At 42.8% G+C, this 26,894-nt stretch overlaps 1 protein-coding gene across 1 annotated transcript; it reads left to right on the top strand.

Annotated features, from left to right (window-relative positions):
• Positions 1 to 10,790: 10,790 nt before the first annotated feature.
• On the top strand, positions 10,791 to 13,700 carry CITED2 (Cbp/p300 interacting transactivator with Glu/Asp rich carboxy-terminal domain 2). Its single transcript, XM_069852006.1, has 2 exons — positions 10,791 to 11,009; positions 11,656 to 13,700. Exon 2 carries the CDS (start codon positions 11,663 to 11,665, stop codon positions 12,395 to 12,397), a length of 735 nt encoding a protein of 244 aa, XP_069708107.1. The 5' UTR covers positions 10,791 to 11,009; positions 11,656 to 11,662; the 3' UTR covers positions 12,398 to 13,700.
• Positions 13,701 to 26,894: the final 13,194 nt, after the last annotated feature.

Below are 26,894 nucleotides of genomic sequence, written 5' to 3'. Positions count from 1 at the left end.
TCAGCAATGCTTGATGCAGCTGCAGATGAAGCTTCCTTGTCATGCATATTTCAAACACTGCCATCGAGACTTCATGGCCTGACACTGCAGTGCTAAATTTGCCAAAGACTGTCCTATCTCCACCTTAAAATTCCCCTGGGGAAGACAGTGTATCCCTTTCCACAAAAGGCCCCTATTTTGGAGCAGCTCTGCTCTGTGTGCTGTGCCACTTCCCACACATCTCACAAGTCTAGTGCTTTGTGCTATTATTTTTTGGCACCAGGGGTATGAACGCACCTCTTCTTTTATTTTTTTTTTTTCCCCTAAGTAATTTTCTATTTCCTATACCCATGAAGAACAGTGTGGAAAAGTTGACCCACCCAAAGTTAAACTGCAAGCCAAGCAGTTTTGGGCAGTTCCCTGGGTCCAGTTGAGGGACCAACCACACAGGACTACAATTCTTCTCCTTCACATCCGCAGGTCCCAGCCCAGTGGAACAGCAAGAAATGGCTGTAAAAGCAAGACCTGCCCCAAATGCCTAAAGCCAGAATCCATCCCCTTCTCTACAGTTAGACAGCAGCGGGAGGAAAAAACACAGGTCCAAGCGGCTCCTCTTCCCTGCCTGGTGTCTGAGAGGAGCCTCTCCTACAAGCAAAACAAAAACGTGAGAAATTCTCATGGGGGAGAAGATGATAGGTGCTGACCAGCTTGTACCAAATTTAGGCACACAAACACGGGACACCAGAGTTAAAAGCAAACCCTTAGTCAGCCCTAAACTGTGATGTGGGCACCTGGATGTGTCGTCACTGAGAAAGCACCATTTCTCAATTTTATTTTATTTTTGAAGCTCTTAAGTGGCTGAAAGAACTGCTTCTGAAGAGATTGTGACTCATACAAAAGCCATCTGCCCACTGGATGGATTTCATTTATAAAGTAGCTCCCTTGCACAGCAGCCCTGCTTTAAAACAGGTGTGAAGTTCACCTGCCTGGACAGGACACTGAAATAACACTCATAGCAACAAAAACTTCTGGGTCAACAAACAAAAGCTATGAAAAGAAAGACGGCTTTGATGTCAGATCTTTGGATTTTGAGCAATTTTGTGAAGAGAGAGCGAAACACAGGGCAATGGGGAAGCAGAGGAAGTTATCTGAAGAGTCAAAAGGCTTTGAATAATGATGGGGTTACAAAGGGCTACTAAGGAAAGTCAGTTGCCAGAAGGAGAAGAGGTGGTAATATCCTGCCAGTCATGGATGCAAATCCAGTTAGAGGATAGCATGCAGGAGCAGAAATAATTACTCAGTTATCTTCACAGCATTTAAGTAGTGGGGTGCCTCAAAGATCACTACAAACAGCAGCATTGTTTAATATACTTATTGAGGACCTACCAGAAAGGCTGGATACGTTAGAGTGGCAGGCAAGACAAGTCTGGTGGATCACGGGGCACCTCAGTAAGCTTTGGCAAGTAACTGAGTAATGCAGCAGCAGAGGGAATGAGGTGTTGATAAGTGTAGAGTAATGTGCCTTGGAAGGAATGATTTAAACTACTTGTATACACACATGGGTTCTGAATTAATTGTAACCTTTCAACAAAAAAATTGGAACATCAGTGTGGACAGCTTAATGAAGATGTCTGCTCAGTGTGCTACAGTGGTCAAACCCAGAAAATAAGCTGTAATCAAAAAATGGATGACAGAAAATATTATAATATGATTACATACGACACTGATAGAAAGTTTCGGTTAGCCAACCTTAGAGGAATGCAGAAAAGAAACGTGCCTACAGAATAAACCAGATGACCTTGTAGAGGTCAGTCCTGCCATGTGCTGAGTTTTCTCCCCTGTTACTGACTATAGTGCACCCTGAGCTCTCAGCACCTTAACTGAGCAGAATGATGGCTTTTAAAGAAACAGTACAGGAAAGTTGGTACAATAAAGTATGAGACAGATATGGCACATAGCATGCTTACGTACCTTGTTCAGTAATAAGGAAATATGCAAAAGGACATAGCTTATCAACATAGCACATAACTAATCTGTAGAAAGCTCATCATAAATTGTTACTGTGGTAATAGCTTAGTTTACCACCAAAACAGAGGAAAGCTAAACATAGATTAAAAATAAAAAAAAAGGAAACCCAGTCTTTCAGCTCATGTAAATACAGTCAGTCCATTAAGTGCTGTAATCAGTGGAACTGATTATACAAGCCAGGAAGGTACCATTTCATCAGCTGTTATACAGAAAATAAAAATGATAAGAGCCTTCAACTAGTGTTCAAGATTTGGCAGTGCTAAGAGATAAATCCCTCAGATTTATGTCTCCATCAGTGATGGTATGACTGGCAAGTTGTTTTGTATTAGAAGTTTGTCTTCTCAGTTGTATGGCCACGAGGGAGTCCTTCCCCAGGTACAGTGGTGTTGAATGCCTGATGCATTATGAGTTCTTTAGAAGATGTTAGTGTTGGCACTGCTAGTAGGCAGATACTGAACTTAGTGTACCAGCAGCTTTTTCTGTGCTATGAATACCTATCTTCAGGCAAAATACGTGTGACTGAATTTCAGATACTCTTTTAGCTATTTTTTCTTTCTGAAATCAAGTTCCCTTGTGGTGTGCTAACAAAAATTGAGCCAGGGATAGCTAGCCATAATACATGAGCAGCAATGAACCTTATATTACAGTTAAAAATAGCATTATTCAGAGCTATACAGTCAATTTAAGCCAGCATTAGTCACAGAGCTGTTTGTTTTATTCTGGAAGCACCATAAATACACTTGAGCAATCAACTAGCCTTGGCAATTTATACACAAAAGACAATGAGTGAAATTTTCATGACTGAAATGTTCAGGAAATATTGCAAATTGGCAGGAGTTTTGTCCTTAAATGTGAAGATTTTTTGAAAATCAGTTAATGAAAATACAGAGTAGTGGGTATTTCTCGTGCTCTTGGAGGAGTAAAAGCTGTATGCACATGCCTATTAGTAGTAATAATCCTCTTCCTGCCTTGACATGGGACTAATAGGTGGAAGGGGAAGAGCATGCAGCCCTAGGAGGTAGTAGGGTAGGTTGGCCTCACACTTAGATCAAATATTTTACTAAAGATCTTGAAGACAACTTCAGATGGATGTAAGAACCCTAACACACATTCTTGCTATTGCTGAACACCTTCCGTACCAGACTAAACTATAGGATAGTTGTTTTATTGTGCATTGGCATTACAGTGAGGGAAGTTATTTGATTTAATATTTTCTGCGTGAATGGAAATTGGGTTTTGGGGTGCCAGAGGGAGGGAAGAAAGAAGTTGTGGATGCATTTATGCAAAGAAGTTGTTGTCAAAGAACATAATACACTGTGATGGATAATAGGTTGTTGGACTCTCACCCAGTAAGAGATTTGGTGCAGATGTTGCATGTTGCTGCAGGAAATGGGCTATTTGAAAGGAAAATTGCAGTGCTGGTCTTCCCGGACAAGAGCCTATGGGTTTGCAGGGATAATTCATCCTGGAGCAGAAAAGAAGCAAAAGCCTCCACAGAGTCTTGCAGAGGTAACTGATAAGAGGCACTGGGAATGGAGTGTTCAGGACACAGGGAAGGCAGAGAGAAGAGAGGAACATTTTATCTTGTTGCTTGGGTGGAAGCTTGGCTCCTGCAAGAGGTAGCTGCCAGGGAATTATTGGAAGGGACCTTTTGTGTCAGATTAAAAGTGTCAGGATGGATCTTGCCTCCACTGATGTCTGTGATAATGATAATGACTCTTCCTACTGACACTGAGGTGGCCACCGTCCCACTTGTGACCTGAAATAAAAGCAGAAAACTAGTATAGCTTTAAAATCTTTTTGACATCAAACACCTATGGCCACAGTAATGACACCTAGACATTCACACAAAAATGTCTCTGCTAGATGTTTTCTAGAGTATCAGAGGGGTTTTTTCCATTTTACAGAAAGAGAAACTGAGTTCTGTGTGAGACTTTCACAAGGAGAAAGGAATTTGGGTGCCTAAGTCTGATTCTCATTACATTGCTGGAATTGGGAGAGGGGGGGAGAACAAATACCTTGGCTCTTGGCCTGTTGATGAGACCACTACATAAGCTGTTAAAGGACTTGTTTTCCTTTCTGATTACATATCCCCATTTAAATCCATCAGCTTCTCCTTTAAAAGGAAAAGAGTGGATGTTCAATTCTAGAGTAATTAGGTAATGTTGGTATTATGCTCTGAAGCTGTAAAGTGCTAATTTATGTAAAAGGCAAGTAGTAGCATTATTAGTGTTTGAGTATGATATCATCAGGCTGACACACAAGAACAGCAAAGTGTGAAAAATCACATGCATTTGCTGTGCCTTCCTAAAAACAACTTAAACTGAAATTAATCAATTGAAAAAATTAGTGTATCATAATTTTGCAGCACTCATAAAGATATGCCCGATAACAGGGTTTATCTTCATGTTTCCAAATAAGAGGCTACAAAACTTAAGTTTTAGCTAGTTTTAGGAAATATAAACTATTTTGAACTATTTACATTTACTTTGTTTGCATTTCATTATTTTTCAAAGGTCCGGCTAACTTACCGTACACATTTCAGAGCTAAAATTCAAACATACTGAAATTGAGTCTGTTGCTTCCAAACCCTATGGCCTGCGAAACAGAAACAACACTTGGCTGGTGCCAAACAAAATGAAAGGCTGAGGGAAAACAGGAAGATCTTGAGAGGGATAGCAGCAAGCCTTCTCTCCAGCAGCATTCAGGAGGGGGGAAGTACAGATAGGCATCTTCTACACTGAGAATGGTCTGTCTGAGCAAGATTAACCCTTGCCACAGAGAACAAAGATAACATGTTGGAGTCCCAGAGAAAGACAGTGTAAAGTACTGCATTGAGATGATACCCAACTTGAAATGTAAAGCCTCAAAACAAAGGTCTGCAGTAAAACGGGTTACAGGTTCTCAAGTAAAGAAGGGCAGTGAAAATCCACTGTAAAGATGAGTGAGACTGGAATGATTCCCAGATCCTTCACTTTTTCAAGAGGAAACCACACTGGAGAAGGTGTATGTGAAACAAGTTGCCTAAAATGCTGAAGAAGATGAGAAGGTTCATTGCTTACAAATTCTCCCAAACCCACAGAATATTTGTAAAGGCCTGGAATGAATGCTGCTGCCATTACCACACCGTACACACATTATAGTTATTTAATTTAGGGGAAAAACATAATCAAATCAAAGGAGAAAATGTTAACTGAAACTGCAACTGTCTGCTGACAATGTGTGACATGTGACCAACACCACAGCTCCTTGTAACCCTTTATTATCATGACGAGGATTAAACTACTTCCCCATTTACTTAAATAAAGTTCAAAGTGACAAGGATGCTGAAGAAGCCTTAATGACCACAGTGATTACACTGAAGAATTACTTTCCTACATCCTACAACACTGTTTTGGCACACGCTTGTTTGCTGTACAGTGAACCCTTGTAGAGTCCCATGGACGTCAGTATTTCTCACAGGACTTGGAAAGATTCTGCTGCATATGACACCATTAGGACCAACAAGTATGCCCAAAGTATGTGCTTACCCAAATCTAAACTGATGTTCAGCACAGCAACAGAACATTCCTCTTAAATAACCACTACATTAATTTTACTAGCATTTTCTTCATGTCAGAAATATCGGAACTGCAAATGGAAAATATGGACTTAATCAATGGAATAATATAATTACATTTCAGATTGGGTATTTTTAAATGCCAGGCCAGACACTCACACTGATCAGTGTCTCAAGTGGACTGTTTTGCTGTAAAGATGCGACCACCTGGAAATCCAGTCCTAAGTGCCAACCATTGCGAGATTTAAGTTGTGTCAATTTTATCAGCTGGTGGTTTGAGAAGTTAAGATTTTGTCAACCTTAGTCATACTGAGAAGTATCTTACTTCCTGCTAGCCTCCCTGATTTAAAATAGAATATTTGTGTGCAGATACAACAGACTGGAGTACCGTATGAAATGATCTGCCTGAAAAATGTGACTGTTAATTTTGTATATAAATGTATCCTGCATTGGAGCCCCTATTTGTAATCATAAATCTTTCTTTTTTGGAGCATTCCAATTCATTCTAATAATAAGCTTCAATTATTCAGTGGACTTCAAATAAATTACTTGTCAACTACCAGCTCAATTAATTACAGAATATATAGAATGAACACTTCAGGTGTAATCATCCAGGTCTAATACATACTTAGAAGTATGTACTCTGCTTTCTAATAATTTTTAATTAAATAAAACACTTCGTTCTACCTGAATTGTTTACAAAGTCTTTGTTGACCCAAAACAACATTATTATTGCTTGGTTTGGTCCCTAAATGGAATAAAATTTTGTTCATAGAGCCTAGCTGGTGTCCGCTTTCCATCTGTGTGCTCAATTTGAATCTGCTTTTATTTGTTTTACTTTAGAAACTACTACCACTTTCTCAAAGGCACCTGCACATTTTCCTTTTGTTATTTCTGGTTCCCACTGATACCCAAAAGTGAAGAACAGTGATAAGGTCCATCTGTGTCAGAATACAAATGCAGTGATACTTGACTAATGATTTACATACGTATACACTTACTTTCTGTATTTACACTCTCTTGAATCTCTTCAAGAAATAACGTTCCTAGTAAGTTCATTTTAACAGAGTTACTTTTTCAAAGAAAATACCTTGCAGTGAAATTACACTTAAGGAAGATCCTTGGTTGCGATCCCACAGGCTTGAAGCACTGCGTAGAGAGGGTGTAACGGTGAAACAGTGGAGTTTGTCACACTTCCCAAGGCACTATCACACGAATAAGGTAATGCAGATGAAGGTGCAAAGCCACATTCATTATTACCAATACAAAATATACCAGCATGTTACTATCTTGAGCCATCTAAACAAACAGGAAAAGGTGGGTGGGGAGACAGTAACACAATTTGCATGGCCCATGTTCCTTCATTTAGAACTGTACTTTGATGGGTACATCTTTGGTTTCTGGCAAACCAACAAAGGTTGCAGGCACATGAAACCCTCTAACATACCCCATAAATGCTTCAGGAAGTTCCTTGCTTTGGGTAACTCTGTTTTCCATAAGGATTTGTTGCTAACAAATGCGCTGGTAACCCCTGTTCTCAGCAGAGTAACCACTTCCAATGAGCACTCAGATCAATTACCTTGTGAAACCTGGCAAAGAAAAAATGAGTCCTGTGCTGACTAGCGGAGATAGCACATGCTGTGTCTCTGCATTTCCACCCTGGAAATACCTGGGCTGGTGTTTGGACTGGCAGAGGAGACCTGAGATGGCCTTAGGAAGCTTGTGTCTGATATTAAATTAAGTGAATTGAGTTAATCCTACGTTTTCTGCCATCATCTGGACTTTGGTGCTGTTCAGTCACATTTGCCGAGGTAATGCTTTCCTACCTGAATACTCAGAGGATCTCATGTCCAGACCCATGGATGATATTGTGTCTACTCTCCCCCGTGCAGTCACAGAAGAAGAATAGGTCTCCGTAAAGCATATCAGAAAACAGAACTCCCTCCAGGTCAAAAACCCTGTGTTTTCATCCCACGGGCAAAAAAAAACCCTTACTGTATTTCTCACAAAGGGAATTCCAAAGGGGGAAAAAAAGCGCATGTTTATAGACACCAAAACAGATTTCTCTGCTTCCCGGGTTCCCATCTGGAACAAACTTGTCATGTTCATTGTTTTTCCTCAGGGTGGGCAGTGAAACCAGCAGCAGTCATCCAGCTCAGTGCTGGTAAAGCAAAGAGCTGGGAAACTCCTGCGCCAGTTCCCTCTTCCCTTCCAAGGGCAAGGTGCCCTCGGGAAGGGTGGGATTGAAGGAAGCTGGGAGGAGGTTAAAAGCCAGAGAATCATAGTTTGTCTTCTCAATAGCAGAGCTTAATCACTTCTACAGAAAGGGCATTTCTTCCAGGATATCATTATAATATAAAATTTCCTATCAGATAACCTTAGCAGATGTCCTGAACTGGGTTTTCCTGACTGCTTTGTGTCCGCATGGGAGGGAACACATAGAAACTCACCTCTACAGTGATCTGGGACAGACAAATCACAGACAATTAGGGACTGTATTTTCAGAGTTGCAAAGAAATGACTTAGACACCCAAGTGTCCCTGAAATCCATTGCCCTGTCTGTCTTGTTGAGGTAATAAATCCCTGGAACTGCAAGTATGCAGCCAGTTTGAACCTTTCCAGTAAATACCTGGGAAAAACACCACCTGGGATTTTCCTTTTTGATTTTCCTCTCCTTCCTTTCACTGCATTCTGCAGATGTTCCCGTATGGAAGGAGTGAGAGGGACACATCTGCAACCTAATTTCAGTGCCTGCCTGGCCTTCCGATCCAAAATGTTAACATCCAACTGATGATCTATCTTTTCCCTTCTTTTCCATTGTTCTGTTTGATATTTCTCAGTGATTCTTCCTAGATGGGCATAGCAATCACATTCTGCTTTCAGCTCTACTCGGATTCTTCACTGAGGAGCAACTCTGTGAACCTTGCTGCTTTCATTCCTGCCCCTGACCATCTCCAGCATTCTCCCGATACACAGTGTCCTGCTTTCTTGCTGTTTAACTGAAGAACCAACTCGGGTATGTAGAAGACTTTGCACAAAATGAGTGAAAAGATTTCTTTAAATAACCATAGCTTAGATCAGGAGAGGCAAACAGATGAGATCTGGAGCTTCCTCCTAGCTCAGTGGTAATGGGCTCATGCTTTGTCCCGCATTCCCCTAGCTGCCTGTCACCAGTCTTCCAGCTGTTTCCTGGAACGCAACCAACTGATTGTGTTGCCACTTTGCGATGGATATGAACAATGACAAACTTGGCTTGTCTGGCACTGCTCTGCAGAGCTTTAGCTGGACCCCACTGCAACCCCCAATGAAGAAAGCTCTCTCCTGCCTAATTCTTTGTGTGTGGGCGGTAAATACCTGAAGATACATATTGTATGAGTGAGGTGCCTTGGAGGCTGCGACTTCCCTACAATTGCTTCTAGCAGTCTCATGCCAATTCCATAACTCGGTTTGGCAAGCTGGCCAGCATCTGAAAGCTGAAAATAGGAAAGGGTGTTTGCAGGGCAGTGATATGATGTGTGCTTGGCTTTAAAAAGGATCACAAACTTAAGACAGTGGAAAGCAAAAAGGCATACCAGTTTCACCATGGATATGTGACATTAAACAAACCACTTGTCATGATACACAGCTGCCTAGCTGCCAAATGGAACAAGATATTATTATTATTCATTGTTTTGCCCTGCAAAACCTGAACGATCACAAGAAGGAAAGATCTCCAGAAAGGTACTGTCACTTTTCTGACCACCTCCGGCTATGCTGGAGGTCCTAGTTCAACAGCAACTCCGAGACGTCCAACTACTAAGAACTAAAGGTGAAATTGTGGTGGGCACTCTACTTAACTGCTGTCAGAATGGGAGCTGTGGGATGAGGTCACTTCCTCGAGGTAACCCTGACACTTGTAAAGTTTCCTGTCCTCCCAGGGCTTTGATTTCATCCCTGCTGTCCCTCACAGCTGGGGTGTCAGCCAAGTATTTTTCTGATATCTCCTGTGTGCATACCCACTGCCACCTTTCTATAGATCTTTGCTAAGGACTGCACCGGCCACACAGGGAATTACTCTTTGCCTCTGCACCTGGGAACCCAGCTCCATCTCCACCCAAGAAGGAGACAAGCTGGACCTAACTCTCCTTTTGGTTTCGCCCTCGTAGATCGCTGTGGCCAGATAAAGATAACCTACCCCAAAGGGGACAAAACAGCTGCCACATGGACAGCATCTTGAAGCATCCCATTTGCCTTCACCTGTGCCTCCTCCACCGCCGTGTCCTTGTGGAGCGCGTGGCGGATCAGAAACCCAAGCTCAGCCGACACGCTATCTGCTTTGACCTCAAAAGAGGAGCACACAATCCCTTCTGTCAGGGGAGGGTGTCCTGCCTACCACTGCCTTCTCAGCGTGCCCGTGGGCCAGGCAAAGGCGGAATTTAAAATAGGCCACCATCCAGCGCTTCCCTGCAGCAAGCCTCTCGCTGCTCCTCGGCACAGCTGCCCTTCAAAGAGGAGCCTGTGGGTCTGGAGCGAGAGAACAGAGCGCGGGTATCGGAGAAGGGGGATGGTGGGTCCGGTGCCCACGCGTGGGGTGGGGGGCAGCGATGGGGGACGTGCCCTCCGACGCCGATCACCTTTGCGAAGCCCCCACGCCCTTCGTGTTCTGCTGCGCTTGGCCACGCCAGCAACCAGAAATAACGCTGGCGAACCCCACCGCACGGGCCAGACCGAGCGGGCAACGCGCCCCGCACCGGGGACAAACACGAGGGGTGGCAGGAGGTGGGAAGGAGGGTTAAGGGAGCGCGTTCGCCGGCAGCACCTCCTCCCCCCGCCCCGTGTCTGCGGAAAAAGGTGGATCTGGGCTCCGGGCGAGGGGCCGCCACGCCGGGCACCTGCGGCTCGGGGCGGGCGGCGAGCGCCGGCCCCACGCGTGTCCGCAGCGCCGCGGGCCGGGCCGGGGGACGCGCAGCCCCCGCTTTGTTCCCGCGGGGCGCGGCGCCAGCGGCCCCGGGACACGCGCCTCGCCCGACCCCACGGGGAGAGGGATGCTTGGATGCCCTCCAGCTCCGCGTGGCCCCTTCCCGCGTGGCTCCCGACGCGCGTGTGCGCCGGGGTGGCCTTTTTCTCTTTTTTTTTTTTTCCTTTCCTTTTTTTTTTTTTTTATTCCCCTCGCTTGCTCCAGGTTTTACTTCTGGTTGCCTGTAAGGGTTTTGCTCCTCCCTTCTGAAATCCTATATTAGCTGTGGCCAAAGCCGGGTAAGGAACACAGCTCATTGTTGGCAAGTGCCGATGAGCCTCGCAGAGGAGTGAAAAACAGCTCCGGGGCTGCGGCAGCGATCACAGCCCCGTCACGTACGCGCCGAGGAGAGGGACAGCGAGCCGGGGAAGCCCTCTCTATGCTGGGTGACTTTTACTGACTGATTTCACCGCCACCTTCGAAGCAAAAGAATAAAGGAGCCGGGAGGTGAGTGCGGCGGTTCTCGTAGCTGGTGCCGGGTGTCCCTTTTGTGTGCGACAGCAGAAAATGGGACTCTAAATAAACACACGAGGAAAGGTGTTTCTCGGCTGCCTGGCTGCATCTCCTTATCTGTGCGTTATTTTTTTTTTTTTTTTTTTTTTTACCGAAAGAATTAGGAGTTAATTCCAAAAGTTGCTGACAGCGGCTAGGTGGGACTTGCCGATTCTTTGCTCGCACCCCGCAAGTTAGCGGGAGCACCCTGGAAACCCGCTGCCGGCCCGGGAGAAGCCGGGGGGCTCGGGCGCGTTTCGAACGTGCCGGAGGAGCGGCTGTTGCCGTGTGCAGCACTCTCCGCTGATAGGTACGCACAACTTGGAGTGGGAAGGCGTGTTGCTCGCCGGATTAGCGGAGGGGACTGGGATTTTATTTTTCCCTTTGTACTCCACGGTGGAGCCGCGGTAGGAGATTTTTTTTTTTTTTAATTTTTTTTTTTTTTTCTCTTTGGGGGGCTTCCCTCCCTCAGTGGAAGAGAGGACGGCGGGTCCGGCGAAATCGTTTCTCCCAGGGCGAGGCAGCTGCAGCCGGTCCGGGAGAGGGCGGCTGGATGTCCGAGGATGCGTTTTCCTAACGTATTGACGCGCTAACTTTCCAGGTGGGCGATGGCGGAGCACATGATGGCCATGAACCACGGCCGGTTCCCGGACGGCTCCGGGGGGCTCCACCACCACCCCGCGCATCGGATGGGCATGGGGCAGTTCCCCGGCACCCCCCACCACCACCACCCGCAGCAGCAGCAGCAGCAGCAGCAGCAGCAACACGCCTTCAGCGCCCTGATGGGCGACCACATACACTACGGAGCCGGGAGCGTGACGGCGAGCGGCGGGGTGAGGCACAACATGGGGCCGGGCGGCGTGAGCGGGGGGCACCCCATGCCGCCCCCCGCCCGCTTCAGCGGCTCCCAGTTCCTGCCCTCCCCCGTGGCCGGCCCGGGAGGGCAGCTGAGCGCCAGCATGCAGCTCCAGAAGCTCAACAACCAGTACTTCAGCCACCACCCGTACCCCCACGGGCACTACATGCCGGACTTGCACCCCGGCGGGCACCAGCTGAGCGGCGGCGGGCAGCAGCACTTCCGGGACTGCAACCCCAAGCACGGCGGCGGCGGCGGCGGGGCGGGCAGCGGCCTGGCCCCCGCCGGCCCCCACGGCCCCGCGGCGCTGCTGCCGCCCAACGTCATAGACACGGACTTCATCGACGAGGAGGTCCTCATGTCCCTAGTCATCGAGATGGGGCTGGATCGCATCAAGGAGCTCCCGGAGCTGTGGTTGGGACAGAACGAGTTTGACTTCATGACAGACTTCGTTTGCAAACAGCAGCCCAGCAGGGTGAGCTGCTGATTCACTGAAAACAAACAAAGGACTTTGTATCGGTGCGAATGAAAACATTCCCCTAGACGCGGTGTCTCACTTTTCAGGGCTTGAAAAGGTGAGAATCTGGAAAGCAAGAGTCAACTATGCGCTTGTATAAATTCTTTTTTTTTTTTTTTTTTTAACCCCTTAAATCGCTGCCACTTTTTTTGTACCTTCGACGTTCACGTCCCCTCCCGTAGTAATAATTCCTAGGGAACTACTCTGCCTCTTTACGTTGGTCACCCCCCCTCCTCCCCTCCTGGCTCTTAATTTCCTCTAAGTAACGCGCCCGTCATTCCCACAGTGCTGAACTGTTAGATATTAATCTTGGCAAATTGCTTAATCTTGTGGATTTTGTAAACGATTTCCAGTGACTTGAACTGCATTCAAATTCTGAGTGAAGAGGGGAAAAAAAATTGCATTAGTTGGTTGCATGAACTTTGAAGGGCAGATACTACTGCACAAATGCTGCCATCTTGCTTAATTTTTAACTATGCATTGCAGTGCAGACTAATTTTTTCTTTTTTTCTTCTTTTTTTCTTTTAATATGCTAAACTGGAAGCTTAACAGATGTGGGCCAAACCTTTCCAGATCAGGAAAAGTAATACTGTTACTTAAAAAGTCTGCTACCCATTCCCCCTCCCCCATATGTACAGACAATAATATGGTGTGGATGGAATGTTGACTAGTGGCAAACATTTCACTTTTTTTTCTTTTCTTTTTTGTTTTTTTGTTTCTGTCTTCAACATTTTGACACTGTGCTAATATAGTTTATTCAGTACATGAAAAGATACTACTGTGTTGAAAGCTTTTCAGGAAATTTTGACAGTATTTTTGTACAAAACATTTTTTTGAGAAAATATTGTTAATTTATTCTATTTTAATTTGCCAATGTCAATAAAAAGTTAAGAAATGCTTTAGTTTTTCTAGAAGTCATTTACCAGTATTTTTCTTCAAAACTCTTCCCCACTGTCCCTGGTAAGTAGGACATCTATCTGTACAACCGTGTTGGTGTGCAAAAAGACATTCCAAAATAGAAGGTACACTACACCCATATACATGTCATGGTGAACTCGGTAGGTGTGCGGGATTTGAACATACTTACAGCATAAAGCCTCATACGTAACATTGTAATATGCCTGTCAGTGTGGTTTTATGAAAAATAAAGTTGCCAAGGTGCAACTTTTCTGTGACTTGCCAACATACTTGCTTTAAATGTAGTTGTCCAGAATTATGATGCATAAAGTATTTATTATATTTATCTATTAAACTTGTAATTTTATAAATCTGCTTTCATTTATATAGTAGACTTTGTTCTTATGTATATTTATTATCTCACCTGGAAGAGCTATGTAACAAGACCAAGCACCTAACATGCAAGTATTTGTAACTTGGGAAGGGAGGGTGGTGGGTGTTGTCCCGTCGCACCAGAACCGATCGTGTTCCATTTGCAGTGACTTAAGAGAAGGGGTATATAGCCTTAAAATATTCCATCGTGGGACATCTCTGACCCCTCTGTCCCAGAAAGTGCTACCAAGTGAAACTACTGAGAGAAGTTCATACATGTCTACTTTAAATATTATTGGGGGAAATGCCCGTTATTATAAGGCAATTGACTTCTTGCTCCTTTAGTGCCAACTGTTGCAGCCTTGGCAAAGCTCCTGCACAAGTTACTATTTCAGTGAAGACTGTGGGATCAGGATCCTAATAATACATGTAATTCTGCTTAGCCATGCTTCCCAAGTTTGATACAGGAGTGATACCACCACGCTTTCTTTTTGCTTATTTTTTCAGCCATGTCTTCTGAATTTATTAGGAAGGAAAACAGTATGGTGGATGTAGTAAAATTTTAAACCTGGGCACATAAACAGAGGAGGATATTGCAACACGAAGGGAGTGTAAACAGCAGTTTTTTGAATCAAGATGGGAAATCAAACTGATTACTATTGCTAAGATTGTCCTAGCTGGTGAGAAAAGTGATACTTGTCCTTTTTTGTGTTAGAGATATGAAGCTACTAATATGTTTTATGAATGCAAAAAAAAAAAAAAAGTAATGCTAGTATTAAAGTATTAGCAGAAGTAGAAAGCAGGGATTGTATACTTCTGGGAAAACCTGACAACAAAACTCTCTCTGCAGGTTATAACAGCCTGTTCTTAGACAGCTCTCGGCACCCAAGAATTTAAAGAAAACAACCTTCTGGTTTCAGCCAGTGATCGCTAATGTTTTGTGACAGTAAATTTAACATCAAATGGCAGTGAATCATAACTTATCAACTCACCAGTAACGTAAAAGAGTGTTTAGGAGAATACAGCTGCAGTTTTAAGAGCCATTGCCCAACTTACCACTACATAAATCCTTTTTATTTTTAAAGGCTGTTTGACTTGCACACATTGCATTGACCTCCTCCGCCAGAGTTTGGGAGGGGGATATTTCTGATTCTAATCAACAACTTATAAAACAGACCATCAAATTTTGTGCATACCAAATTGCATAGATGTCTAAAACCTCCACGATCCCCTAAAACAAAAGGGAGTTCTCTTGCTTTAATGATAAGCACTTTTGCTTCATAAAGTTGGTTAAAAACCAGATTCTTCACAGCTGAGACATCACTACTTAAGTCTGTCAACATTAAATCCTCCCATATAAGCTTTTCCAAGAATAGGCAGTTTCACGGGCATGCCAGTAGAGTCTATTTGCGTTTGACTCCTTATAAAACTCCTGAGAGCCGCTGCCTCTGATCAACAGCAGCTACTGAAAGCACTGGCTTTGGGCAAGGCATCATCAAGGAGTTTTACAATTTCTTAAAAGTAGACTCCCGGGAAATTTGCAAAACTATCCTCTTGCCTACCTTATCCCCTTCATTTCTGATGAAGCATCAGGTCCCGGTGGATAGCATCATTATGGATTTTCTCATCCATAATATCATCCACCAAGCAATATTGGGGACCTGACCCTCATCTTCCTGACGTGAACCCCTCGGCAACGCTTCCACTGGCTGAAGAGGCAACAGGCCTTCCAGCAGATCCTCTCTAGCTTCCAAGCTCTTTAGAAATACGCTGCGGGAATTTATTATTTCAACACAGCGATTAGTGAAAAATGCGCAGCGGCACAGTTTTCCCACTCCTGCCAGATCCTCACGAAGGACGTTGCCGTCTCCGCGTCCCATTAAAGTGGCTTTCGGTCCAGGAAACTTGACCTCTGGACTTCTGGCTCTTTTTCAAGAACTCCCAGCAGGGCACACGCGATCCGCTCCTCTCTAAGCCGCGGCCAGAAATAGACGCGCTGCTTTATTTGGACGGCAGATGAGCCCTAAGCCGCGCAAGACGCGCTCGGCAGGGAATTAGGTGCCGATTAAGTCAATCCTCCGCCTCGAATAACCGAGCCCGTGGGTGCTGGGTGGGTGGGCGCCGCGGCGGGGCGGCCGCCCCTCTCCCCGCGGGGGCTCCGCTCCGCGGGCGGCGGCGCCCCCGTGTGGCCGCCCGCTGTCCCCGCCGCGGGAGGGAGGGAGGACGCGGGGACCGAGGAGCCGCCCCCCGAGCCGCCGAGGTCCCGCCCCGCCGGGGGAGGAGCCGCGCGGGCCCCGCCGCCCCGCAGCCCCGCCCGGAGAGCGCCCCGGGGCCGCCCCAGGGGGCTCGGCGGGGGTTTAGGGAGGCGGGGGGCGAATGGGAGCTGAAAAGATGCCTATTTGTCTCAGGTTATTTAAAAAAAAAAAAAAATGTTACATAAACAGGATTATCCCCTGCTTATCTTGTCTTGCTAGGGAGATTGGAAAATTCCAACATCTGGATTTGCAGAGTTCCTCTTATTTCTTTCTTTTTTTTACTTGCCTTCTTTTTCTTACTTTTTTTTACTTGCATTTCTTTACTAACTTGCTTTTCTTTACTTTCTTCTTTTTACTTTGTTTACTTACGTGCTGTTTTCTACTTTCTTCTTTTTGCTAGTCTTTTAAACTTTTTACTTGCTGTTTTGTGGGTTTTACTTCCTTTTTTACTTACTTTCTTTTTTACTTTCTTTTTTTTACTTTCTTTTTTTTACTTACTTGCTTTTTTACTTGCCTTTTTTTACTTATTTTCTTTTTTTTACTTGCTTGCTTTTTTTACTTACTTTTTTCTTTTTCCTTTTTTCCTTTTTTCCTCTTTTTCTTTTTCTCTTTTTCTTTTTCTTTTTCTTTTTCTTTTTCTTTTTCTTTTTCTTTTTCTTTTTCTTTTTCTTTTTCTTTTTCTTTTTCTTTTTTCTTTTTTTCTTCTTTCTTTTTCTTTTTTCCTTTTCCTTTTTTTCCTTTTTTCCTTTTTCCTTTTCTCTTTTTTTTTTCCCCAGGAGGTGTTTTCCACACTCTAGAGACGTTGGATGCAAAGCCCCATGGATCACTGATGCTTGGCCAAAGGCTATGGCACATGTCTGTGGAGCCACATCATGATACTTATTCAGGGCATGGGTGGCTTCTGCATCAATGTCCTGCTGTAGAAGCTGTTCTGTTCCTCCTGTCCTCTGACTCCGCTCCATCCTGGCTCTGCAGGGCTTAATGTGGGAGCTGGTACCCAAGGGAGCGATACCCCCTTGTATTAGTAATCTCAGAAAAATCGGGGTGGGCATAGGCATGGAGGGGAGGGAAATGAAGTCACAAAAAGTAGTTCTTGTCCCTGATCCTACAGCTATCCTTTTTGAAGCCTGCATTTCCTCCAAGATACATACTGCAGGGCTACTGCAGGCAGGAATAAGAAATGCTGGTGTCACAGATCTGGGCTATACACACCGACCTTCACCTGAGCTATTTCTGTATCATCTCTCATAGGGACAGCAATGTGAGCAGTGACTAAGCAACATTGACAGGAGTTGTTTAAATGATAAGACAAAGTACTTCTTAAACGGTCAGGTAAATGTATTTGTCATATAACACTGCATGTGCAATAAAATGAAGAATCAAAGGAATTTGGAACCCAAGGCAGCAGCATTTTCTCTGGGTTTCATGTATTCTAACTGCATCATTTTGTCAGTACAGAAGAGGTGTTTTACATATTTTCTGAAAATATATTTACACATTTCAATATGGTGCCACTATTGTGTTCACACACAAGCTAAAGCTGAAGCTCAGTAACTGCAACGATAGCGAGATATAGCAAATGACTGAACAGATGAGCCACTGTTATGGTAGGTTCTCCGTTGTTCTCTTTGCCTCATTTTAGAAATAAATTTGCAACACCAGGTTTTTAACAGAGATGGTTCAGGTATTGCAGTCCCTCTCTGTCTGCTGTGCCCTCCCATTCTTAAAAAATTACAGAGGGGTGATCTGATCACAAGCCTGAAACAGATTTTGAAAGGCACATTTTTGCCATATTAAAAATAAACAAAACATTTTTCAGCTTATCAGGTTTTGTAAACTGCGGACCACTCATCTCATCTTTTTCTTTCACCAGGCCATTTTGTTATCTTTAGCTATTGGCATTTTCATTTGGCAATGTATTCTGTATTTTATCAGCAATAAAGTAAAATAGAAAGAAACTTTCAGAATTGTCAAGCTCCTACAAGTTACTAGTGTGAGTACACAGCATTTCTTAAGCTCGAAGGCTAAATATGTAGCAGGTGCTCCTCCCAGTAAGATGCTAAAGATGGGTGCACTTTTGCCCAAGAGCCAGGGAGATGAAGGGCAAGGTATGAACACAGATGTGGAGATGAATGTAAACAGTTTCTAAGTAGTAGGCACAAAAGGAATTAATTATTATCATCACTAAGAAGGTTTTAGGGGATATGTCTGAAAACCAGCCAGCCCTAACCCACAAACTGTAAACAGGTGCCTGTCTGCGGAGGGATGGGGACAGCTTGGTTTTGCTTGTCATGTCTCAAGGAGCACAACATTGTATGCTGGAGAAGAGGAAAATTCAAGAAAGCGTGACACGTTAACTTTCTTCACAGACCATTATTTACAATATAAGCCTGGATTTACTCTGACAGTGGTAAGTGAGCAAAGCTGCTGTAGGATGAAGCCTGCAGCCCTATACACTGGCTACTGTTCTCTTGAGGATGGATACGGGATCCACATCCTTGCTCCTGGAAGACCAATAGGGAGAAATCCCTTTCCTCATCAGCCCACAAGATGGAAATCGTTGTAGCCAAAACATGAACATGAGGTCCGTCTCAGTCCTGCTTCTAAAAACCTCCTTCTTTCTTTTAAAATCCCCTGTAATAGAGTGTCTCAAACTCATGTGACAGGTTTCTTTATGGTGGCCAGGAAGCACCACAGGCCCTGTGCTTTCTTTTGCCCACACTTCAGTTTAATTGGAGTATAAATAAGCTCTTGAAAGCGCTTTGAGCTGCTGTGGGTTTGCTTTGGGATGTGCAGTCAGCCAGTGCGAAGGTTTATTGCAGCCATGCCCTAGGATGGTAGGGGAGGGTGACAGCTGCTCTGTCACAAGTCACCTTGTGTGTGACTTTGCCCTATAAGGACAAGAGCAACCTCAGACCAGTGTCTTGCCCCGTCCCCAGCTTTACATATAGGGACCTGCTGCAGGGTAGCCCTCTGTCCCTGTCCTGTGGCTTCTTTTACTCCTTCTTAGCTCTCGCCTTTTGTGATTGAGTCATTTTGCCCAATGTTTTAATCAAGCACTTTACATGAAAGGCAGCAGTGCACAGATAATCACACAGAGTTTTGAAAGGAGCTGTTTAAATTGTTGATACTTACTTGGAGGTGCTTAGTTTCAGTTCACAGTATATATATTGAAGCAGAGCAGGAGTCATTTAACATGACAGATAAAACCACTTTATCCGAGTGGCTGCAGAAAGGCTGCAGTACTCCGAGCTTGTCCACTAGGTGTAGCTGAAGCCCTGCCTTTGTTATTGATTAAAGTCTTTAAAAGAGCAGTCTTTTAATTTGATTTATTGCATACGTTTTAACAGAATTAAATGTAGTCAGAGTGAATAGTGATAGATGCTTATGGAGTAGGGCCTTTACCTAGTGCAAGAGGTACATCTTGGCAATTCCACAACATCATCCCCCCCCCAAAAAAGGGTTAATGGGGAAAGGGACTCTTAGTCTGGTTCCTCTAGTCCAGGAGTCTTCTTGACAGGGTTCATTTTACAAGTAAATATCGCAAGCAATTAAGTCCTCTATTAGAGGACCTGGATTTGGTTGTGGTTTTCCCTCAGGCTCTATTACCAAGGGCTGTGTTTAAAAGAGGAGGCTGGCTCCACAGAAACCAGTGAAGCAGAGTGCTTCTAAATTCTGAAGCTGAACTCTAGGTTAGTACTTTGGCCTGAGAAAGAAAGGAGGAATATTTCACTTCCTTACCTCTCCTTCAGATCTCTCTACCTTTTCCTGTACATAACAGCATTGCCTTGAATAGTATCCTCATAACTTTGAAGATGAGGCAAACCAAGAAAAGACCTGGTGCCTAAGCCAAGTTCAGCCAAAATAATAAATTAATATTATCACAGAATCACAGGATCACAGAATAACCAGGTTGGAAGAGACCCACCGGATCATCGAGTCCAACCATTCCTATCAAACACTAACCCATGCCCCTTAGCACCTCGTCCACCCGTGCCTTAAACACCTCCAGGGAAGGTGACTCAACCACCTCCCTGGGCATTATGATTCACCTGTGATTTTTCCAGATAAGCTACATCACCAAATTTGAGATCAGTGATACGCTGGGTCTAGTTCTGACCTAGGCAATGTGAGAACTTAGACAGTGGTGTCCAAGTCAAAAATCAAGGCTTGACTGATGGTTTTACCCAGTATAGACATACGCTTGGCTTCCTTCTGGAGTGCAGGCAATACTGTGTTGCGTATCCTAAGTCTAAGGCAGTTATTTCTGTTTCCCCTGAGTCACCCCACCAGTGTCAGTGAGCCAAAAGGTGCCCTGAACACATTATTCATTTTAATAGGACTATTTGTTGCTTAGCCAGAGTACTCCACAGTTGTGTAAATCATGCCTATGTATTGCGAGTCCTTCTTAAGATGCTGGAGTGGTGTTGCTGAAGTCCCTGCTTGGCCAAGTTAAAGTGTTGCCTGAGCATGGCACTGTAGGTGCAGACATCAACCATCCTCCACTACTCCAACACTTCACGCTACAATGATTTCAGATTGCATTGAGTTGGGATTCACAATCACTGTGGTGACCAGGAGCCTGTCTGAGGTCCTTATTAGTTTAATTCAAATATACCTACCTATTTAACTATATTCTTAATGTGGTGTTTAGGCCAGGGATGGATTAGGGCATTTTCTGGTCCATATTTTCCTCTGACATTAGCTTATTGTTACTGTTATAATAATTCTAATAATTATTTAGTGGGACTTTCTGATGACTTTTTAACCTCAGTATAAGGTGAAATAACCTGAAAATGTCTTCTTTCTTAATATGTGGGGATTTTTTTTTCATTACTCTGGTAGCAGGTGGCCTGGTAACAGGCATGACTCTCGTAGCAGGTTAGCTACTGAAAAGGAAAGGAAGGTGGATGGAAAACTAAGTTAGACATTTTCTGCTACATCTAATTGAATAACATTTTCCTATTATTTTTTTCCTTTCCCACAAAATGAAAAGCTCCGAACTGCTTTTGGTCAGTGGCTTTTGCTGGCCTCTTTCATTGTGAGGAAATTGTATGTTACTTTTTAAGGAAACCTAAGTAGACACATGCTGAGTTCCTCACTTTCATGTATGTCACATCTTAGAGATATAGATACTTTTCTCTTTCTGGTTGTTCTCCTAAAACAGTGAAGAAATAGATGTATATAACATTTAATAACCTAATCAATTCAGATTGCTACTCATGCAGCCATGGTTATCAGGGGAGGTTTCATACTTGCCTTTAGAAAGACAAGTTGCCAACTTATGCCTGCTTGTGCCAGCAGTTACTGAGTTCATGATTCCTCAGCATTTGTTGCCTGAGATGGATGATCATGCTGAAGTGATGCATTTCTCTCTTCTTCCACTCCTTGCTCAAGGTTGCCTGGAAGACTGATGACCTGTGGGTATCCTCGACACCTGACAGTGTAGGAAGGAACAGGATGACAGAACAGGATTTTGAAATTGATTGAAGGATCCAGCTAGTCAAGCATTAGTTGGTGACATAAAAAGAAAAAGAAGACAAAGCCAGTCAGACTTAAAGGAAATGTATCTTCTCATTTGCTATTGACTGGCACATAAGAGGTTTCTAGAGGACATATTGTTCAGTGTGCCCTCCAGTAGCTTTTCCTTTTTGCGACTGGCAAATAAGCAAGAAACAAGACGACTAAAGACTATACTTTCTGTCTACTCTGCTAGCTGAATTTCTAGAGAGAAAAGATCATGGCACAGAAGCTAACACTAAAGATCTTGGAGGTGCAACCAGAAAGCAGGAGCCTGCTGTGCTGAGAGAGTACATGCGTGCAACACAAAGGTTACTCAGGGGGACTTATCTGCTTTCCATCTTGCAAGACAGGGAAGGAAGGTGGGACACCAAATCATGAGAAAAAAAGAAAACCAACCGAGAGAAGGTAGTATTTTAGTTATTAGAATAACAATACGACAGCCCTGGGATTTTATTTACATTGTTCCATGTGGCTTGTCATGGTCACAACTCCAGAAATGGCTCAGAGATCTTACAGAAGTCTAATGAATTTAATGAAAATCAGAATTTCAATTTTCCATGGTCACATGAAGTACAGTCCCTTTGTATGGGGATGATTCCAGTCCTCTAATTTATGTGGCTTAGCCCTCCTTTGTGCAAAGCATTGTGGTTTTTAGACCATCCTTATTCAAGCTGACTAGACAAGTCCTATGAATTTCACAAACCATGCAAACCCTTGGCAGAAAGTGAAGGTACTTAAAGCACTTAAATACACTGAACACTTTTGTGAGGTGAACCTCCCCTTCACTCTAAGCATTCAACTCCGGTCGTCATGTATAAAACAAGCACACCACAATTAAAGTAGAAAAGAATCTGAGCACATCTTGCTCCCATCTGCATGACCTTGGGCAAGGCATTATTTATTGTGTATTAACATGTAGCACTTTATGGCTCAGTTTATCCTTTCAAATAATGAGTACAATGTGGTTCTTTGCAGTTCATTACTGCTTGATGTTGAACTTGCTTAACAGATTATATTAGATCCTTGCATGCAAGCTACTACACGACTGGAAATCACTGCCACAGAAATTTGTTCCTACATCTATAATTCTAAAACTTTGATTGCAATATTTTAACCACAGACAACCATGATTTGTGGTACAATACATTTTGGGCTCAGAATACAGAACTAATAGCTAAAAAAAATAAATTAGTAAGGTAAACAGCAACTATTGATGTATCTTGTAATGTTACAAGAATACAGACAATGCTACAGATTGGCTGATGATTTCAGAGCATGCAAGTGAACCAGAATTGTTTTCTCATTGCAAGGTGAGGTGGGAGCTACAGAGTTGATTTTTTTTCTCTGATTCAGCAATTCCCCATAATCCAATTGGTTTGGGAGTCTCCAAATTACATAATCACTCTGAGACTATTGAGAAGCCCTGTGATCTAACTCCATTTTGCAGTGCCATTAGAAAAAAAACACTTTTAAAATTCATACTAGTAGTAATAGAGTTTTAGAGACACATCTGCAAATACCTAAGACTAAATATTATGCATGTATCTGTCCCTATCCTCCATATTCAAGTCCAAGATCTAAACTAGAAACCGATTTGCCTTTCATAATAAAAATAACTTGTATAGGCTTTTTACGTACACAAAATGAAGATTTACTATATTCTAACAAGTTGGTGTCACCTTTTGTGTTTGTCTTTCAGCTTAGTAAAATATGGAAGTCACTCTCATCTGATCTTTTTTCTATTCATCCCTTCATCTCTTGGGTTGTATTTTTTCTTTACTCATTTGGTTCCCCAAATATTGTTATGTTATGTTATGTTATGTTATGATTCTACCTAAGCAGCTAGAAAACCCTTACAAAAAAATCCAATTAACACCTTTTCATAGTTTTGATCTGTCAATGCTAGTATACCTTTTGCATCCTTTTGAGTTTTCATCTAGTGATTCTCTTTCCACGCATGCCTTAAAATAGGTCATTGGTGTTTACATCAGCAGCAGTTTTAGACATCACACAGTAATGCTGGTCGCTGCATTGTTCCTTCTGAACTAACATTTCACCAGTCACCCAGTCATTATCCTATAAAATAAGATCCTCACTGGGACTTGTTTCACTATCACTGTCTGTTATTTTCCCCCTTCTTTCTACATGTCTTTGTCTTTCAGCAGGAATGTCCCCCTCATTTCCAAGCATTGTTTAAGTGTTATCTCAGTCTGTGTCATTCCCATTGTATCCATCCTTATTCTCTTCTCCTCTTGTCTCAGACAGGTTAGTCATAACTTCAATGTTGCTCAGTTGCCCACCCTCATCAGCTTACTTACGACTGTCAGCAGAATTTGGACTTTGTTCTTTTCAGAGGAAGATGCTTGACTACTATTATGAGATGCTTTACTACCCATGTACAGCCTGTACAGCTGAAAGAACTAGCCTTCAATTTCTAATTTGCTTTATTCTCTATGCTGCTCACGAGCAGGTGCTGCTTGGGAAATTAATGACAATTCCACACACAGAGCAGCTGCAGGACTGAGTCTTTAATAAGTCTTTTCCTTTTCTAATTTTTACAACACAGCTCTTGAAGCAAACTAAAAAAAGAAAAGTTGCATATTGATAATGAAACAAATGCAAATGAATGTTACTGGCAAAGGGGTTAGAAAAGGGAGGGAAAGACAAAAAACTACCTCGTACAAAGCAAGTCAGTTTAAATTATCCTACTGGAATAGGTGATTTCTTCTCTACAACTCACCTTTGACCAATGTACCGTTGGCATTTAAAAGACTTCCAAATTATGCCTGATATACCATTTACAGTGTGATCACATCTGAACTGGGCCCAGAGATTTCCCCTGGCAGGTTCACAAAATGTCCAAGGTTGACTTGGTCCAACTCTGTTCCCACGGTCTGTTGATAGAAGGTCATTTCTAGCTACAGGGGCATAATTTTAAAATAAAATTAGATTAAAATTAGACAGTTTCAGGACTCAGTACTCTTGAAGTTTCATACTAGAATACATGTTAGCTTATAGTGACGTAAATCAGCACTAATTTCACTGCAGTACAAGAATAACTGGAAACAGCTAATGCTACTACTATTTTTCCCAAAACATTACCTGTATATATTGGAGGGAAGTTGTTTCCAAACTGCAGAGATGCATTCAGATGTGACTGCATGCCTCACCTGAGGGATTCTTTTACCTTGTATGTGAATTTTCAAGTGAAGCTATTCTGCACTTTGCTGAATTCTTCAAATAGCACATAACATAAAGTATTGATAGAGAGTCTGTCTCTTGGGTAACCTGAAGCAGTTGAAATTGCCTGGAGAAAATTGAAACCCTGATAATTGATTTTGCTTGCTCTTAAGGTTTCAAAAGACTTGAATCTTTCCAAGAATAAATCAAAAACTGTTCAGTAGCAAACCACAGGGAATTCCTCCATATTCTTGGAGTGGTTTCCTTGCTATATTTCAGAATTTATATTCTTACTGATGTAGATTAAGAATTAAATTATTTGCTTAAAATAGTTAAGTCTGTTGCCTACTGGGATTTTTTGTGTCAGCTGATTTGGCTGTTCTATTAACTGCCAGGATCTTTGAGCTCTAGAAGAAAAAACTTGGCAAAACTTAAGCATATGACAAAGCCTTCAGGCCATAAAATCTTATTAGAAGGCAAATCATAACCTCCCAAACCTTTTGAGATTGATTTGGAGCTAGGAAATCTATAGAAAATTGATGCAGTGTAGAACACCTGTTTTGTGTATGCAAATAAATGCAAATACGAGGGTTTTTTCTTTTTGTTTTTTGTTTTTAAATTGACACAAGATTAAGAAAGAGAGAAATTATTCCCAAGAGTTCACCATGCACAATGTCTAGATGTTTATGACATTTCTATAGAAGTAAAGCAAACCTAGTGAAGATCAGTCTTGATAGACTTTGTATCGAGACCTCATAGCACTCTCCCCCAACACTGGTTCAGTTGTAGCTGCCCACAGCAGGGAAACACTATCAGTCTCAGCAGGTTTCTAACTTCTATACCCCTGCTCACACATCACTGTGCTTTTATGTCTCACGATCTTTATGAGTGCTATTTCTAAATTCTAATTACATGTTGCACGTTATAGGTATTTCTAAATCCTTTATGCATGGTATACTTTCATTATGTATCTTTAATGCCTGTTAATATACACTATCATGTTATAAGTATATTACATAATTATCTAATGGCATGAATGTATTATAGTACATATTTAAACAGAATGAATCGATTTTGTTTCCAATATAATTAACTGAAGTAGTGATATTACACAAATTGTTTCTTCCCAGGTACAATATAATCTGAAAGACTTGTTTCTTTGAAAAAATAAACAAAAAAAAATTGTTCAGTAAAGCTGTGAAGAACTCCTCCAGGTTCTTAGCGGGGTTGCCTTACTAGAATCCAAAAATTATGCTGTCATTGATACAGATTTGACACTGAAGTGATAGGCCACGACAGTCCACCGCAGTCTGCATCCCCCTGGTTTGTGACGTGATCGAGAATGGTTGCCTTCACATTTTCTTCACAGAATCACAGATTCATTTAAGTTGAAAAAGGCCTTTAAGATCATCAAGTTCAACCATAAACCTAACACAAGCTCACCACTAAATCATGTCCCTAAGCACCACGTCTTTTTTCATGCTGCTGGCAAGTGGGATCTTACGGAGCAGAGAAGCTACCACTTGCAGAGAGGTGCAGACAATTCTTTCCTGGACAGTGCAGAAGGCAGGAGACCCTCCCCAACCTCTTCAACTCCTGTCAAGAGGCTGGCCTGCAGGCCAAATCAGTCTATACGGCTTCTGCAGAAATTAAACTTTCATTTAGGTGGAAAAAGAAATAAAGGTTTGCCATTGCAATCACCAAAACTTTTTTAAGTGTCTTCAGACAGAGTTTGCATTTTTTAAATTCCTTGAAGTTTGGGAGGGAGTCTCTAAACTTGAAATATTGGTCTTTCACCTAAACCTTCCTATGGGACACAAAAAGAATACATAAAACCCCCCAAAATTACTTTTTGTAGTGCCACGGGAGGGAGGAGAGCATCAATAGGTGAAATTTGAATGTTGCAGCTGAGAAAAATGCCCTAGGGAAAGAAAGGAAAAGATGAGAAGAAAACCATAAAGTTTCAATAGCATTGACTTAGTGATAAACTTGTCCTTCATTTGGTAAGGCTGAATGCATTGAATATCATATAGAGCAAATGATAAACATAGGTAGTAATTTACTTTATAGAGATTTTTTTTCCCCCCTGGGAAGCCTATGTCTTCAGTAGAATTATGTGATGATGATTATGTTTAATCCAGAAAGAGCAATTAATGTATAACCTTACCAGTTACACCAGTGGAAATTCCACTGCACAACAAAGAGAATGCAAGGTTATGGATATGCAATTCAGCTTAAAC

Source organism: Phaenicophaeus curvirostris, chromosome 2 (assembly GCF_032191515.1).
Source record: "Phaenicophaeus curvirostris isolate KB17595 chromosome 2, BPBGC_Pcur_1.0, whole genome shotgun sequence".
Taxonomy (NCBI): Eukaryota; Metazoa; Chordata; class Aves; order Cuculiformes; family Cuculidae; genus Phaenicophaeus; species Phaenicophaeus curvirostris.
The sequence above is the reverse complement of the archived record's forward strand: the minus strand, read 5'-3'. Positions and strand labels throughout refer to the sequence as shown.

Bases quoted from the DNA above. Each gene is read 5' to 3' on its own strand.
- CITED2 (XM_069852006.1), top strand. From the start codon at position 11,663: ATGGCGGAGCACATGATGGCCATGAACCACGGCCGGTTCCCGGACGGC.